The 17,059-nt window shown below is 40.9% G+C and overlaps 1 protein-coding gene across 1 annotated transcript; it reads right to left on the bottom strand.

Moving 5' to 3' along the window:
* Positions 1 to 6,630: 6,630 nt before the first annotated feature.
* On the bottom strand, positions 6,631 to 9,929 carry LOC112189772 (phospholipase D alpha 4). Its single transcript, XM_024329123.2, has 4 exons — positions 9,579 to 9,929; positions 8,895 to 9,455; positions 7,611 to 8,805; positions 6,631 to 7,343 (listed from the first exon to the last, which is right to left on the bottom strand). The coding sequence occupies exons 1-4, from the start codon at positions 9,669 to 9,671 to the stop codon at positions 6,889 to 6,891; spliced, it is 2,304 nt and encodes a 767-aa protein (XP_024184891.1). The 5' UTR covers positions 9,672 to 9,929; the 3' UTR covers positions 6,631 to 6,888.
* Positions 9,930 to 17,059: the final 7,130 nt, after the last annotated feature.

Raw genomic sequence — 17,059 nt, 5'->3', positions numbered from 1 at the left:
GTAGCCTTGCTTCATTTGTTCAATGCAAGCAGCATTATCCTCATAAATGCTCGTTGGCTCATCTGTGGTAGACTTCAAACCACAATTGCTTCGAACATGCGTAACTATGGATCGAAGCCATATACATTCACGGACTGCTTCGTGAAGAGCAATAATCTCTGCATGATTCGAAGAAGTAGCGACTAAGGTCTGCTTTGTAGACCTCCAAGATATTGCGGTATTTCCCATGGTGAAAACATAACCAGTTTGGGAGCGACCTTTGTGTGGGTCAGAGAGGTACCCAGCATCAGCAAAACCTTCCAAAACACTTATATTGTTTTGGGTTGGGGATAGGGAACGCGGTCCACCGTGTGTGGCGTTCCTGGCACTTGATGGGTCCGAATCCATCATTTCTCTATAGGGATAGAACAAGCCCATATCGATCGTACCACTTAGGTATCGAAAGATATCTTTAACACCAGTCCAATGACGTCGTGTTGGCGCAGAGCTGTATCTAGCTAGCAAGTTCACTGCGAATGAGATATCCGGTCTTGTGCATTGTGCCAAGTACAATAATGCGCCTATTGCACTTAGGTAGGGCACTTCCGCCTCTAGCACATCTTCATCGTCATCTTTTGGACGAAATTGATCCTTCTTTGGATCAAGACTACGGACGACCATTGGGGTGCTTGAAGGCTTAATCTTATCAGTGTTGAAACGCCTAAGCATCTTTTGGGTATAAGCTGATTGATGAACCAGGATACCATCTCTACGGTGCTCTAGTTCCAAACCGAGGCAAAACCGTGTTTTCCCAAGATCTTTCATCTCAAACTCGGATTTCAAGTGTTCAGCGGTTTCCCTTAACTCTTTAAGGGTGCCAATTATGTTCATGTCATCAACATAAACCGCTACTATTGCAAATCCGGAACTTGTCCTTTTTATGAACACACATGGGCATAGTTCATTGTTGACATATCCCTTTCCAATCAAGTAGTCACTTAGACGGTTATACCACATCCGTCCGGATTGTTTCAATCCATATAGTGAGCGTCTCAATCTAATCGCAAACGCGCTCCGTGGTTTAGAGCCACTTGATTTGGGTAATTGAATTCCGTCTGGAATCTTCATGTATATCTCTGTATCTAGATCCCCATATAGATACGCAGTAACCACATCCATAAGCTGCATATTCAGTTTTTCGGAAACTACCAAACTGACAAGGTAGCGAAACGTAATGACGTCCATTACGGGAGAATAGGTCTCCTCGTAGTCGATTCCAGGGCGTTGTGAGAAACCTTGTGCCACAAGGCGAGCTTTGTACCTTACAATCTCGTTTTTCTCATTACGCTTTCTAACGAATACCCATTTATGGCCAACTGGTTTGGTGTTGGGTGGTATTGGCACAACTGGTCCGAATACCTTTCTTTTCGCTAGAGAATCAAGTTCTGCCTGGATCGCATCTTTCCACTTTGGCCAATTGGCTCTACGTTGGCATTCATAACGAAGCATGGTTCGATGTCATCGGTCTCAATAATCTCACGCGCCACTAAATACGCGAATACATCATCTATGATGATGGAGTTTCTTTCCCACTTTCCATGTACACTAGTGTAATTAACAGAGATCTCTACGTTCTTAGGGATAGGTTCTGACATTGAGGCGTCCCCCAATGATGTCTCATGGACATAACCATAATCCGAAACATTCTCATGGGACGGATTTTGAGTATCGATGATCAAAGGATTTGTTTGTGCCTCATTCGCTTTCTTTCTAGGGCGAGTATCCTTCGAACCAATTGGTCTACTGCTCTTTCTTGCGGGACCTGCGGCCATAGATGCCACATCATTTCCATGTTGGGCAATGGCGCCATCTCCTGGTGTGACAGGAGTGGCGTGATGTCCAGTATTTGAGACATCGATCCTTGCAGGCACGTTTGCAGCAGGTATGTGTGATCTCGTCACTTTGGCAACATCAGAAAACGCATCAGGCATTGTGTCTGCTACGTTCTGGAGCTCGATTATTCTTCGCACTTCAAGTTCGGACTGTGCGGTACGGGGATCGAGATGAGACATAGTGGGGACAAACCACGACAATTCCTGTCGTTCCTGTTGAACATCTGTGTTCTTATCTCCCCCTAACGACGGGAAGACTGTCTCATCAAAGTGACAATCCGCAAATCTAGCGGTAAAGATATCGCCTGTCAAGGGTTCAAGGTAGCGGACGATCGTTGGAGATTCATATCCAACATAAATGCCCATTCGTCATTGTGGACGCTGTGGCGGCGTAATAGGCACATAAATGGCACACCCAAAAATGAGTAAGTGCGAGATATCAGGCTCGTACCCAGTCACTAGCTGTAACGCAGAGTAAGATTGAGTGGCAGTGGGTCGTAGACGAATTAGCGTCGCTGCATGCAATATTGCATATCCCCAAGCAGAAACAGGGAGATTGGTGCGCATAACCAATGTCCGTGCTATCATCTGTAGTCGTTTGATAGCGGCTTCTGCGAGACCATTTTGGGTATGAACATGGGGAACTGGATGCTCTACATCAATCCCCAGTGACATGCAATAGTCATCGAATGTTTTCGATGTAAACTCCCCAGCATTATCAAGTCGAATCGACTTAATAGGGTGGTCTGGGTAATGAGCCCGTAGACGGATAATCTGGGCGAGGAGTTTAGCATAAGCAGCATTCCGAGTGGACAGTAACGCGACATGTGACCAGCGTGTCGACGCATCAACCAATACCATAAAGTATTTAAAAGGTCCGCATGATGGTTGAATTGGTCCACACATATCCCCTTGGATTCTTTGTAAGAACGGAATAAGTATTTTGGGATCCTTTGCGTAGGACGGTCTCGGTCCTAATTTCCCGAAGGAACAGGCTTTGCAGAAAGAGCGAGGGGCCTTAGAAGCAACCAATGAGGATTTTGGTTGGGCCTGAGCGTCCGTAGCGCTATTAGAAGCAAAGTGTGTGACTACATCTCCCATTATGGCGTTAGAGTCATGGAAAGCGGTGTGTGTAACGTCATGGCTACTAGGAGGAACAACCATGGCGTCATGCTCATGGTTGGAGCCATTAATGGCGTCATCACATGGGACGTGGGCGGTCTTGTGGCGCCCCAAGACAGCTGCAGTTCCAGATGCTGTAATGGTTGCAGTCTTGCTAAGTCCTGGAATCAATTTTCGATTCTTGCTTCTTCTCACTCTGAAGAATGGATGTCCGTGTGAAGTCTTTAGTATACGGAGCATCATATCACGACCAGGATGTCCTAGTCGGTCATGCCAAAGCCAATATACGGAGCATCATATCACGACCAAGATATTATTGGATTCAATAGGTCGAATTGTAGTGACATAAAGTCCACTAGATTGACACATAAGCTTCTCTAAGATGCGCTTTCTTCCGCAATGATTAGAGGTAATGCAAAGGAATTCTATTCCGTTCTCACTATGCGTTTCCGCATGGAATCCGTTGGCTCTAATATCTTTAAAACTCAATAAGGTCTGATTTGCCTTAGAAGCGTAGAGAGCTTCAGTGACTTTAATCAAGGTGCCATTAGGCAAAAGGAATTGGGCCATTCCATGTCCTTGAACTAAACTTGATGGCCCAGCCATCGTAGTCAGAGATGAATATGTAGGCAACATCTCTAAGAATAGTTGCCTATGTCGTAGAATGGTGTGCGTAGTTGCACTATCCGCAAGACATTGAAGTTCATCCATTCCTAAAAGACAAAGCTCGTAATTAAAAAGGAGTCATAAAGAAAAGAACTCAACTTTTATTAATAAGCCAAACGGAATTACATCAACGTTTCTCATAACCAAAGGAAATCTAATCCAATAAACTAGTTAATGCAAAACAATGGTAGTTGCCTATCTTCTTTCGGTAAGTTCAATGTAAAAGTGACCAGTTAAGTAGAGAGATGTCGGTGGAGCAAAGCTCGCTTAAGGACCACTTATCTCAAAACCTTTCTAGACATCACTTTTACATTAAGTACGCCTACTTTGAAGAAAGACTAATATCATTGGCATCTACTATAAAAGTAATATGGCAATTGCCTACATCTCTTGGAAAATAAAAAGACTTAATCAAAATCGCCAGTTTCTGGTTCTTGATCCTTGTAGTCTTCCACCCTTAGATCGAGATCTCCATCTTGATCTTCTTGTTCCATGTAATGTGCCTCCCTTGCTTCACGATACATCTTGTATGTGTTTGCAACATTCTGGGATGCAGTACACTTCTTTGCCCAATGTCCATTTAATCCACATCTAAGACAAGCATCATTATGGTCAGATTCCCTTGATCGAGACGCTCTGGGGGCGTTTGGTAGACGGTTATTACCTTTGGTGGCGTTACCACCATAACCAGAGGCTTGGCCTCTCTCTCTCTTCACACGTTTACCTCCACGGTCCGGTGTAGGCCTATCTTGGCGATTTCCTTCCTCTTTAGGACGAGAATATGGACCAGAACGTCCAGAATTATCCCTACTCTTAGGGTTTCGCTCCTTGCGTCCTCCCTTGGGGGCGCGACTATAATTAGACTCCGGAATTGACTTGGTTCCCACGGGTCTACAGTTATAGTTCTTCACAAGTATGTTGTCGTGCTTTTCAGCTACATTCATGGCACCAATGAGCTCATGAAATCTTGTGATGCGTCTAGCATTGACATCAATCCGATAGTTTTTGGCTATCATCAACGCAGAGACGGGGAAGGTGGAGAGAGTCTTCTCGATCAACATCGTATCAGTGATGTTTTGTCCACAAAATTCCATCATAGACTTGATACGAAGTGCTTCCGAATTGTAGTCAAGTACAGACTTGAAATCACAGAAGCGAAGGCTATGCCATTTCACTTCTAAGTCTGGAAGCAGGGAATCACGGACGTTGCCAAAACGCTGCTCGAGTTCCACCCATAGCCTTCTTGGGTCTTCCTCATTGAGGTACTCATTTTGGAGCGCGTCATTCATGTGCCTTGTCATGAGAATGATGGCTTTTGCTTCATTAGCCTCTCTCGTAGATCTATTTGCTTCAAAAGCAGCAGCTTGTTGAGGAGTAAGCACGTCCTCACTTGGCTCTTGGATCGTACTCAGGATCCCATCAGCCTTCAGATGCTGGCGCACATCACGGACCCACTTATGGTATCCTGCGCCTGTTGTCTCAAGTGGAGTGAAGCTCAACTTGTTCAGGTTACTCATCCTGAAAAACAACAAGAAAATAGGGTTAGTTTCGGAGCGAAGAAGGCTACCACGAAAAACTATATAATTTCTGAGCGTAGTCGCTTCCAAGAAATTAGGGATTTTTCTGAGCGTAGTCGCTTCCAAGAAAATCCAGTTCCAAGAGGGGTTTTGAATTAGATCGAAACGACGATGTATGTGGTCGATCGTTTTCTTCTCAACAAACTCTAAGTTTGGAGGACTCTACAAGCTCCAAGCTTGGAGTGAGCACGAACCCCCACAGTTCGGCTATTGGTCTCCCCTATGAATAAGAAAGGGGGGTAGAAGAAGGGATGTTGGAAGTCCCTGAGAAAAGAAGAAGAAATTGAAAAAAAACTTCAAAAACGGGAACTTTTAGAAAAAAAATACCTTAAAAGATGGTCGGAAAAGTCGTCGCTGGAAAATTACTGTAGCTGCCGGAGTTATTGTAGCTGACCGGAAGTCGCCGGAAAGTCGCCTGAAAAATGGCCGGAAAAGTCGCCGGAAGTTGGATGGAAAGTTGCCAGAAGTCGGCCGGAAAAGTCGCCGGAAGTCGGCCGGAAAAGTCGCCGGAAGTCGGCCGGAAAAGTTGCCGGAAGTCGGCCGGAAAGTGGCCGGCGGTGGTTTACCGGCGTTGACTCAGGTTGACCGGTCTGCTGACGTGGCACAGGTGGCTGACGTGGCTAGCTGACTGGTGCTGACTGGATGCCTGCGTGGTGCTGACGTGGCAGAATGATTATGGCTTGGCGACTAGGTGGCTCGGCTTGGTCTTCTCCCTTTTTTTTTTTTTTTTTTTCTCTCTGCCGGTTCGGTTTTAACCTTTTCTGGTGGCCGGTTCGGGTGATTTTTGGCTGGTTCCGGTTCCGGGTTTCTGTGGTGGAGATGCTGCAGGAGGTCAAGTATGGCTGCAGGAGGTGTTGAGGAAGGCTTTGAACCGGACAGGAGAACTTTTTGCTTCTTCCGGTGGCCGGTTTGGTGGTTTTCCGGCCGGTTCTGGGGATGGGGCCGCCGGTTTCGGACTCCTGGGGTTGAGATCTTCGAGTTTGGCGGCTGAGGTTTCTGGGATTTGAAGGCTACGAATTTAGGGTTTCAGAGTTAGGGCTCGTGCTGATAACGTGTTGTAGAGAAACTGAATTTGGGAGAAATTTTCTGTGTATTCTCATTGATAATAGGGGCCTCTTTATATAGAGGATTACAATGCATAGAATCTCAATCATACAAGGAAAGTAATTCTACATTGATTAGGATTCTAGATCCTTCTAATTAAATCCTATTACCACTAGGTCAAGTAACCTAGAGTTTGGGCTAAACACAAATTAGGTTTTCCTTCAACAGACAAAAAATAACATTTATGTTGAAGGATGTCGACACCATGTGTGCCTCTACAAACTAGGGTTTAGAGTTGTAATAGGAGAAGGTTCTAGATATTCAATGTATTCGGATTGTATTGCTTTTTGTGTACTTTGTAACTCCCTATATAAAGGACTCTTATTATCAATAATAAACATATAATTACAATTCTCTACAACAATTTACATCAAACAGTTAATGAAAATGAACACATTTCTCCTTGTTGGTTTTTCTACCTTAAGTAAGTCAAGGTTAAAAAAGAATTAATTGTTACATCAACTAATTTGACCAAAATATAAATTTGGAGTGCATCGGAAACGTTAGCTTCGTACAGCCGGTGTACTTTGTCAGTAAACAGTACCTGACTAGGTAGTAAATATTGGCAGTAGAACTTTTGATCTCTTGCCCTTAACCAAACTCTTTGTATCAGGAAAAAGACCACCTCCTTCCACAAGCTCCTCAACAAAACCATCCTCTGTTACACTCACAGGGTATGTCACAAGGTGAACACCTTCCATGTCGACCACTTCTTCACCGCTGTAAGTTTTCCACATCTGGTCTCCGATATAACGCACCGTCTTCACGCATTCTAAGCTTTCGGGGTGTTCGTACAACTCTTCAGCGCGGCCTGTGTGCTCGTACCATAATGACATTCGGTATGCTCCAATGTCCCCTGTAGAGCTCATCCTTAAAGTCTTGCTGTTATGATCATCGTCTCTGATTGTCTGGTAGCATCCGATGGCAATCTCGGTGTCTCGTTTTCCATCCATTGATCTTTGGTTTATGTTTGCAGATCCTATGATAAGGTATGCATCGTCCACTGAAAGGAGAAGACGCCAAAACAAAGAGAAACCACATTAATGGAGGAAAATAAAAGGAGATATTGCAATGTAACATTTACCATATGAGGTAATGATGACAATATTGTGATTACATCTCTCACGCGATGTCTTATGTAGCGGGACGTACTCAATTTTACTAGACATATGATCTATAATTTAAAATAAAAGTAATTTTGCTAATGTTGAGTAGTTTAAAGTTGAGACACATACTATTCTCAAAAAAAAAAAAAAGTTGAGACACATACCTATCATGAGCTTGGAGTGAACATACACCATGAACCTCCTATGCTTCTGTGCATTCCAGTATTGTGTTCCACTGTGAGGAGAATGTGGAGGGACAAAGTCTCCTTGTGTCTCTACTTCTCTATTGGCAAGGCAATAGAAGTTCAAATAGTCTCTTGGGTGCTGCTGAGTCCCACTTTCTTTTATAGCTTCTCCAATCATCTTGTACATCATTGACATTGTTTCCCTAGTCAAATGAAGTATATCCTGAACTGATTCACTCTCAGGTAGACCTTCTGGCCACATTGGTATTACTATGTACACTCCAAACCGCTCCTTTGCTTTTATCTTATTGGCCACCTTGAGTGCAATCTCAATTGGAATCAAGTTTATACACCCACAATGTTGGTCCCTCGCCCACAAATGACACCCTCCTATGAAATATTGGTTCTCAATGTAGATAAACCTATCCGCACCTCTAATTGCTTTCACATAAGCCTCGTGAATGCTTTGCTCCACAGTCAAGTTTCGGAACAATTGGGATGCCGAAACGTGGTCAATTGATCTGAGCACTTGAACATTCCAACCCCGTTCAGAGGGTTTACTTGCATAAGTCTGCCGAATCAAGCTTGTTAAGGTGCTAGCAGGAACCAATACAGAAGGATCACATTGTTTACTCCATCGTTGCTCGAAATTCGTTAGCACATCCCAAGCAGCCTCCCCGGTTATACAAGCATGAACATCGTGCCATGGTGTTCTTGGCCCTCCTTTTTGGAGGCTAGACCCCGCAATGTTCGTCTGGTAGAAATCATAGCAATGTGATTCTGTGTTGAGTGTGTGGAACAATGAATGTTGCTCGGTGTCATAGCGGCCATCACATAGATCCAGCCCACCAATGAAGCTCATAATTTCTCTCTCCCTTGGACAAATGCAACATTTAGTGTCTACGGTTATTGTTTTCTGATGGTGAGAGAAGATTGTGGGGAACTTACGGTGCAACCTTGGGCACAATTTGCACACTACTTGGGTGTGTGAAAAGTAGGCAAATGCATCTTCATCATGTGTTCTCATAATTCCTTCATTCTTGATAAGTGGTAAAGATGTTTCATCATCCCAAAGCATAATTCTCACCGCCACGCCTTCCTCAGCTTTCTGTTTCAAAAGTTCACCAAGCTTCACTCCTCTTGCATGTGGGATTGCTGTTTGAGGATCCCTGACCTGGTTAAGATCATGCAAATTAGGTTCCGAAAACAATATAAATGAGACTATTTTGTAGCTAAGAAATAGTAGGGTTGCGAATTCATTACCAGGACCATTTTTGGATTAAAAGACCAGCCTGCAATGTAAATCAAATGTTCTGCACCCTCAATAGCTTTGTATACATCCTCCCATAGTCTTCTTGGAGTCCCACAAAACTCAGGCGAAGGCTTGAAACTTGAGCAATGATGAGCATCTTGATAAAGAATGACATGACTATTGGATCTCTGTGGAAATGTTGCATTCCTCAGCCCTTGGAATTCACCATAGCTAATCATTTTCCCCCAACTTGGTTCAAATTCCGCCGGCTTAAACCATAACATGAACCGGAGCTTAAGTTCTGGATTTGGCTTCCCACTTTCTGTTAGGAGAGGGAGATTACCATTAATAAAGCTTGCTTTACTTAGTATCTGATGAGCATGGATTTGAAATTTCCCCAAGATGGTGCATTTTGTTTTCATTGTAATGGTAATGGTTGAATCTGATGAATGAGCACATAGGATTTGAAAGGTTTGGTTCCAAACGCGGTCGCGTTCTTGGGTTGTTTTTGCTACTTTCTTGTTGTCTATCTTGATGGTCACATACGCTGGCTTCCCATTTCCAAATATACACTGCAAATTAAAATACAAGTTTTTGTTAATTAGAACAAAAATTGAATCCTTTTACGCAATATTCGAGTTTGATCAAAATCGTTTACTTCAATATTTCTAATTCATAGATCAATTAGTACTTACATTGAAGGGGAATGGTGGTGGTATGTAAGGTGTGGCATGGAAGATGGTAGCTTCAAGTGTTCCATGGAGAAACCTATGTACTTTTCCCTCCATAGCTCAAACCTTCAAATTCTGAACAAAAAACAAAAATCTGTAGCCTTCAAATAACTAATCCAAGCAGACACAGACAGGTATGATATGGATTTCGTTTTGTCTTGGATTGGCTCATCGTTCATGCTATATAAAGGTGTTTTGCTATGTTTGATGTTTTAATTGAAAATTGGGAAGGGAAACTTAAAATGCAAAAGAAAAGGTAGGCAGTAGGAAAAACTTATGAAACTATCAATGTCTAGTCTTAGAGGCAACCTTCAACTCCATCACAAGTTTTCACGTCAAGTTGAAGTGTCTTAAACTCAAATGAACATACTTCCTTGCCCTAAAAACCTAAATTCAAAGAGTACCATTTGTTTGTTCTTCTTTAAAATTATGAGTCATCCAAAAATAAGCTGACCTTTACAGTGATTAACTAAGATAAACTTGACAAACCAACAAGCAAGAGAGCTTTAGGAATTAGATATTGACCAATTTGGGTTTGACTTGCTAAACAAAATTTGCCAAACTCAAAAGTCATTAGTTTTCAATACATTTCTGGGTAGCCCCAAGTTGAACAATTGGAAAAGAAGCTCAGAAATGTCTACTGGAACGATTAGGCACAACTCATCTTTGGATCACTAACAGTCGTCTCCCTACTATGTGATGTCAACAAAATGGGAGATTTATATGTCACAGAAACAAGGCTGTAAAGCAATCTCCATATAATAGATACTGGAGAGAAACTTTTTGTTGAAGAATCTGGTTTAGATAATGATGTAGATAATGATGTATGACACGTTGTTGTACTTATCAATGTCAACATTGCAGGCCCAATTCAAAAGTGAAAAGAACATTTTTGAACAAGAAAGGTTCCTAGAAAGGGCAATTACAAAGCTAAGTGCCAACTAGTGGGATTTAGTTTGGAAAAGGAAATTCCTTAGGTAATGATCAAATAATAATGTAAGATATAAAAAAATTCTCATGCAATGTACTTGCGTAGTTTATGATTAGATATCTGATGAGCTCGAAATGAGTTCTCAAAATTAACCCTGTTGACAGTTGTTAGTATATAGCAAGTATGGATCGTTCTATTCGGGGATTGAAGGTGCTCCTGTCATTTATACGTCAAGAAAAGAATATTAATTATAGAAATACAATATCTACGAAAATTACAAAGAATTAAGAGGGGATTTCGAAAGTTTGTGTCTAAATCTAACTACTAAATATTATACAAGTCATCAAACAAATCTGAATCAAAGTAGAAGTAGATGAATGGAGGAAGTAGAGATATAATTAACAACCATTAACACATTAAGCAGATTATCAAACATAATTTCGAATCAAACATATCATAGAAAAAAATCAATCACGAACAAACCATGAACGCATGCATAAGTTCTTATTACTTCCCTTAATTAGATTAACTAGATCAACGCACCATAATTAACCCTATTAATCATGCAAAGCTAGTGAGTGATCAATTCCCCAACAAAACACAATTAACGCATTAAGAACATGTAGAAGTTTGATTGATTTAAGCAAAGACGACAAGTTAGAACGCTAATCTTATCATGCAAAGCTCATTGTTGATTTACCTAACGAATTATAGGTTTTCCACTTAGCAATTAAGATCTAGAACACTAGCATATCTTAATTTGGATGCAATTACATGCTTATAATTCTAAGTTGCGCACCAAAGAACATAATCACATAAAAGGTGGGATTGAAGCACAAAATCAACAAACAATCATGACATATATGAAACTGAAAATTATAATCTGAAAAACCTAAAACAAAACATGCTTCATGGTTATTGAAAATCAATCTTTAACATCCAAACTTTAATCTAACAAGAATTCGAAACATCCAAAATAACGAAACAAAAATCTGTTTTGAATTACAAGAAAAGAAAACCGAAATTAAACTAGAAAATGACATGGTTACACTTTTGAAGATCTCAAGAACACAAGAAAGCTTCAAAGGTGGTGGAGGCAAGATGAGGACCACGGCAAGGAGATGTTGATGGAGCTTGATCACGACTTCTTGACTTGAAGAGAGGATGATGAAATTTTGAGAGAGAAAAGGGGAGCATTGCGTATTTGATTCAGGGTTTGATGATATTTTGAATGAGAGAATGTGTCAAGTGGTCGTTGTTGATGCTCCTATTTATAGGAGGATGGAAACTTAGTCTCCAAGTCTTCAAGATTGATCCACACAGCATTAACCAATCAAATAATGTCACGTGAGTTCTGCCATGTCACTCAACCAATGAGAAGCCTCCAATTTAACACCTTGATTTAGGGAGATTATTTTTGCATGATTATTTTCTGATTTTTCTCTTAATTTTCGGCCAAATATCTAGGCATGAAACTAGACAATGTATCTTGATGCATTTTGGATCTTTTCTCCCTTAAATCTCTCCATGTTTTTATCCTTAATGTTCTCTCCTTGATTTTCTCTTGATTTTCACATTAAAATTGTAGATTTTATTCTCTAATTTCAGCCAACATATCTTGAGGGAATTAAGGAATGAATCTGGACTTGTTTTGAGTCTTTTCTTGTTGCACAATCCCATGAAACTCTCCCAAGATTTTCTCAATGTAATCTCCTTGATTATCACCTTGATTTTCACATTATCTCCATCATTTCCCATGCAAAAATCAGATTTAATCTCCCATAATATCTCCCACGTCATCTTCAAGCCATGTGGTCTCCTAATGCCTTCAAGTTTCCTAGCCTCATCAGGATTCCTGCGTTGACTGGGATTCCTAGTTGGACCAGGAAAACTCCATTTCCTCATTTCTGCATTTTTTAGCTCATTTCCTGCGTTTGAAGTTCATTTCTGCCTAAATACAACAAAGTAAGTTAGAAATGACATTGTTAAAGGGATAACTAAGTAAAATGTAGGGAAAATGATACTAAAAACATAGAAAATATTACTCCGATCAATATCTGAAATGAGAATGAGGGATCTCCGCACTCATTTTCTAATCATTCTCAAATTTCTCTGTCATTGGATTAAAGATTTAGTGAAGAACTACTCCGATGAAGATTTTTGTCTTTCCTATACTCTAATAAGAAGATGTTTTAAAACACAAAACTCGTTCTTAATCCAAAAATAGAGGGGTCGATATCCGTTAGGAACCTCCCGCCTCTCACCGCCAATTTGGGGGGGGGGGGGGGGGGGGGGTTGGGGAATATCTACACTTACAATTTTTTTTGTAATTATTTATTTTTGTATGACATTTTAATTGCTCAAAACACTTTTTTTTTTTTAGAATAGAACAAGTGTAAGTATATTGGGTTATTACCACTCAACACATAACTTTCCCACAGCTACTAGGACAGTGCAAGTTGCAGAAAACCAGGATAAGAACTCCTCCAAGTTTCCTGGTGACTCAAGAAGTCAAAGAAGCATGCAACATCTAAAGAGGAAAATCTGGCAAAATCGCTTTCACTGATCTTGTATTCATTCCATCATTATCTTTGATATGCATATCAACTAAATGATTTATTTTTGTTATGTGCATTAATTGGATTAATGATGCATATCAAATAAACGATTGATTTACTAAAAGTTAGGGAGTTTTGGGTTTTGAATATTTATCAAATCAGTTTTAAAAGCTTTCCTTATTTTTCATCTTGATTGATATGAAAAAGAGATTTGATTGAGGGGGAGCCTTGCTTCTCTATAAAAAGCTTTGAAAACTAAATTCTTGGTAGAGTTTTTGAGTGTCAAAATTGTTCTTCCATGTACTACACATGTTTACTCAAAGCGTTTACTGAAAAACTCTCTTTGCTTGTTTCATGTATTCTCTTGCATACTTTAACATTTTCATAATTCATTCTCAAGGTTAGTGAGACGATTGATTGCAAGGAAGATTGAAGATTGAATTGTTTACTTGTTGAGTTGTTTGAGTTAGGAGTTAGAACAATTGTAAAACAAGTTAGCAGTTGGCTAATTGAAAGTGATTGTTATGAACAACACTACTTGTATACTGTAAACTCGATTGTTTCATATTGGATTGATTTTTCGTGTTGGCTACGTCAAAAGCCACGCAGTGAAGTTTCCTCAATTGAGAGGTTTACACTGCGTTTGCAATTCCTATGTACTTCTTAATACCTTTTCAAACAGTTCTATCGATCATATCGCAATATTGTTCTGTTTGATATTTTCAAATTTGTATCTTTTAAATCCCATCTCCCATATAGGCAAGGCTTTTCTCTCTTTTTATGAGTTTTTTTTTTTTTTTTAACCTCATCCCTCCCCACTCTTGTCATAAAGTAATCTGGGGGCACATCCAAAACCAATTGGCAATGGATGGAGTGGCCCAAATCCTTATAAACATATAGGCAATGTCCCATTTTTTCCATGTGGGATGTATATATTCTCAACACACCCCCGCACGTGAGGTGAATTTTCAAGCCATATACGTGGACAACTTTTGGGTGACATGGAGCCCGTGTGGCCGTTAGGTATGCACACGTGGGTAACCCGCTCTGATACCATGATAAAGTCATCTGAGGGCACATCCAAAAACAATTGGCAATGGATGAAGTGACCCAAACCCTTATAAACCTATAGGCAAGGTCCCATTTTTCCCATGTGGGATGTATATATTCTCAACATCTTGATGGGGCTCAAACACATGACCTCTCAAATAACAAGCTATTGTTTCACTCGCTTTATGAGTTCTGTTTATCAAACAAGTTTGATTTTCATAAATTCATATGAACCTAGACACGTATGGGGATACATAAACGATATCTGGTCTTGTAGTTCATAAAAAGATGAAATTAGATTGGTTCGCCTCATTCATCTTAGTCATAGTTCTCTTTATACTTCTAGAGAACAATAGGACTAGCATAATGAAAGGTTAGAGAAAAACAAACCTGACGTTAGTTGAATTGTTGAAATAGCCATACCCATGATTTGCTTTAATAATGTGATTTGTGTTTGAACATTTGTGTTTGAACCCTGTTACTTCATTATCAATCTCTTTATTAGAATTTCACGTCTCTCGAATGTTTTATGATTTTGTAGAAAATTCTATGTTCACTGCTCCGGCTCTTAGCTCTAACACTTTGATTTCAAATTTCAATATGAGGATCGAGAACAGATTGGAAATTTATGGGTAATAAATGAAAAATGATATAGAAAAAAAATATTTAATATGGTTGCTTTGGCATGAATAATTATAAATATCTTGAAAATTTTAGATTGCAATAATTACACTGCAAAATCAGAAAGAATAAAAGAAAAGCTGACTAAAAAGATTGAAATCAAAGGTTCTCGCAATTTCTTTTATAAATCTATAGATTATGTTTTAGTTTGATCATTAAATCTATCTTTTATATTGGCTAAAAAACAGCCATGCGCTCCGGTCTTCTCCGAATTCTAGCGAACCCTAGCCGCCATGGTTGGGGATCTAAGCAACGTCGGTCGGCGTTACCACCAAGCGGAATCTTCTCCGCCTCTCTATGCCTCCTTGCGGTGACTTAACCTCAGTCTCTTTTGACGAGCTCCCAACCAACTGCTCGGAAGAAGGATGGTTTTGCCACTGTCAGAATCTCACGTTGGAGAACATTGACCAGAGAGGTTTTTAGTCGTGATTCTGGTAGAATCCGACCAAATCTAGCGCAGCTCAAGGCTGGGGATGTGCAACTATCGCTATGGAGGTCTGGGCAAGGAGATCTAGCCGGAATTGTGTGGAGCGACTTGAAGGCCAAGCAAGCGGTGCTTACAATTCTAAGGCCAGTGGCCACCGACCCTGTATGGTGGCTGACGGCGGCAGCCCAATTTGCTGGAGGTGCAATGATGATGAATCGATCATGGCAACGGAGGGGTTCCCAAGCCCATAGCATAGCAACTATGGAGTTACGATCTACACAGATCAAATTTCGATCTGATGGTGAGGCCTCGACGACAATGACGGTGGTTGCGGACAGTCTAAAGGGAGCGGCGGTGGTCCTGATGAAAGCTGAGAGTGCGAGGGTCTAGAATGGGGGGCTTCTCTCTCATGGACGGGTGCCCAATTTGAACTGGAAGCCCAAAACTGGCTGGGTGCCCAAATTAGTCTGGCGGTCCAAACTGTTTGGAGAGTTTTGGGTGTCCAAAATAATTGGGATGGATATGAGATTTTTTCCCTAGGTTTAGACCCAACTGATGGCCTCTGGTGCTCTGGGGTTTCGTATTTGGGATTCCGGAGTATTATTCCAAATAACTACGCTTGGATGGTTTTTTAACCTGCAGATTATGATGTTTCTTTTACATCTTGATAGTGGAAGCTTCTGGAGCACCGCAATTGAGCGCATTAGCAAAAGAAGTTTTCACACAAAATTATCTCTTTGTAGGAAATGTTGTAGTTTGTTAGGCTCCTTGTTTTTAAGAGAGCTTCAATGTCTTAAGCGAATGGTGCATGATTCCCATTTTCTGGGAAAGTTGTAAGTGTCGTTCAGGCCTGCGATTATTAATACAATATTCATTTACTCAAAAAAAAAAAAAAATCTAACTTTTATCCAATTTATTTTCATTGGATATGATCAAGTAGAAAGCACCGTATACCTCACCATAATCTTGTAAATCAACTTGGCAACAAAAGTTAACCATCAAGGAAAGTCTTAGCTCCAATTGCAATATGTATACAACTCGATGGCGAAGCTAACAAGTTTACATGAATAGACGAGTTACAAAAAGAATTTTGGCATAAAAACTTTGTGTTGAAGGAAAACCTAATTTGTGTTTAACCCAAATTCTAGGTTACTTGACCTAGTGGTAATATGATTTAATTAGAAGGATCTAGAATCCTAATCAATGTAGAATTACTTTCCTTGTATGATTGAGATTCTATGCATTGTAATCCTCTATATAAAGAGGCCCCTATTATCAATGAGAATACACAGCAAATTCCTCTCAAATTCAGTTTCTCTACAACACGTTATCAGCACGAGCCCTAACCCTGAAACCCTAAATTCGTAGCCTTCAAATCCCAGAAACCTCAGCCGCCCAACTCGAAGATCTCAACTCCAGGAGTCCGAAACCGGCGGCCCCATCCCCAGAACCGGCCGGAAAACCACCGAACCGGCCACCTGAAGAAGCCAAAGTTCACCTGCCCGGTTCAAAGCTTTCCTCACCACCTCCTGTAGCCATACTGGTCACCCTACAGCACCTCCATCCCAGAAACCCGGAACTGGAAAATCCTCCACCGGAACCGGCCTAGAATCGTCCGAACCGGCCACCAGAAAAGCTTGATACCGAACCGGCAGAAAGAAAAGAAAAGAAAAAAAAAAAGGGGAAAGAAACCTGCTGAAGCCCAAGCCCAGCCCACGTGCAGCAAAGCCCAAGTGAAGCAGCCGAGCTGCCGAGCGCCGAGCCGCCAAGCCGCAAACTCTCTGCCACGTCAGCACCA

This window comes from Rosa chinensis, chromosome 2, assembly GCF_002994745.2.
Source record: "Rosa chinensis cultivar Old Blush chromosome 2, RchiOBHm-V2, whole genome shotgun sequence".
In the NCBI taxonomy this organism is placed as follows: Eukaryota; Viridiplantae; Streptophyta; class Magnoliopsida; order Rosales; family Rosaceae; genus Rosa; species Rosa chinensis.
The sequence above is the reverse complement of the archived record's forward strand: the minus strand, read 5'-3'. Positions and strand labels throughout refer to the sequence as shown.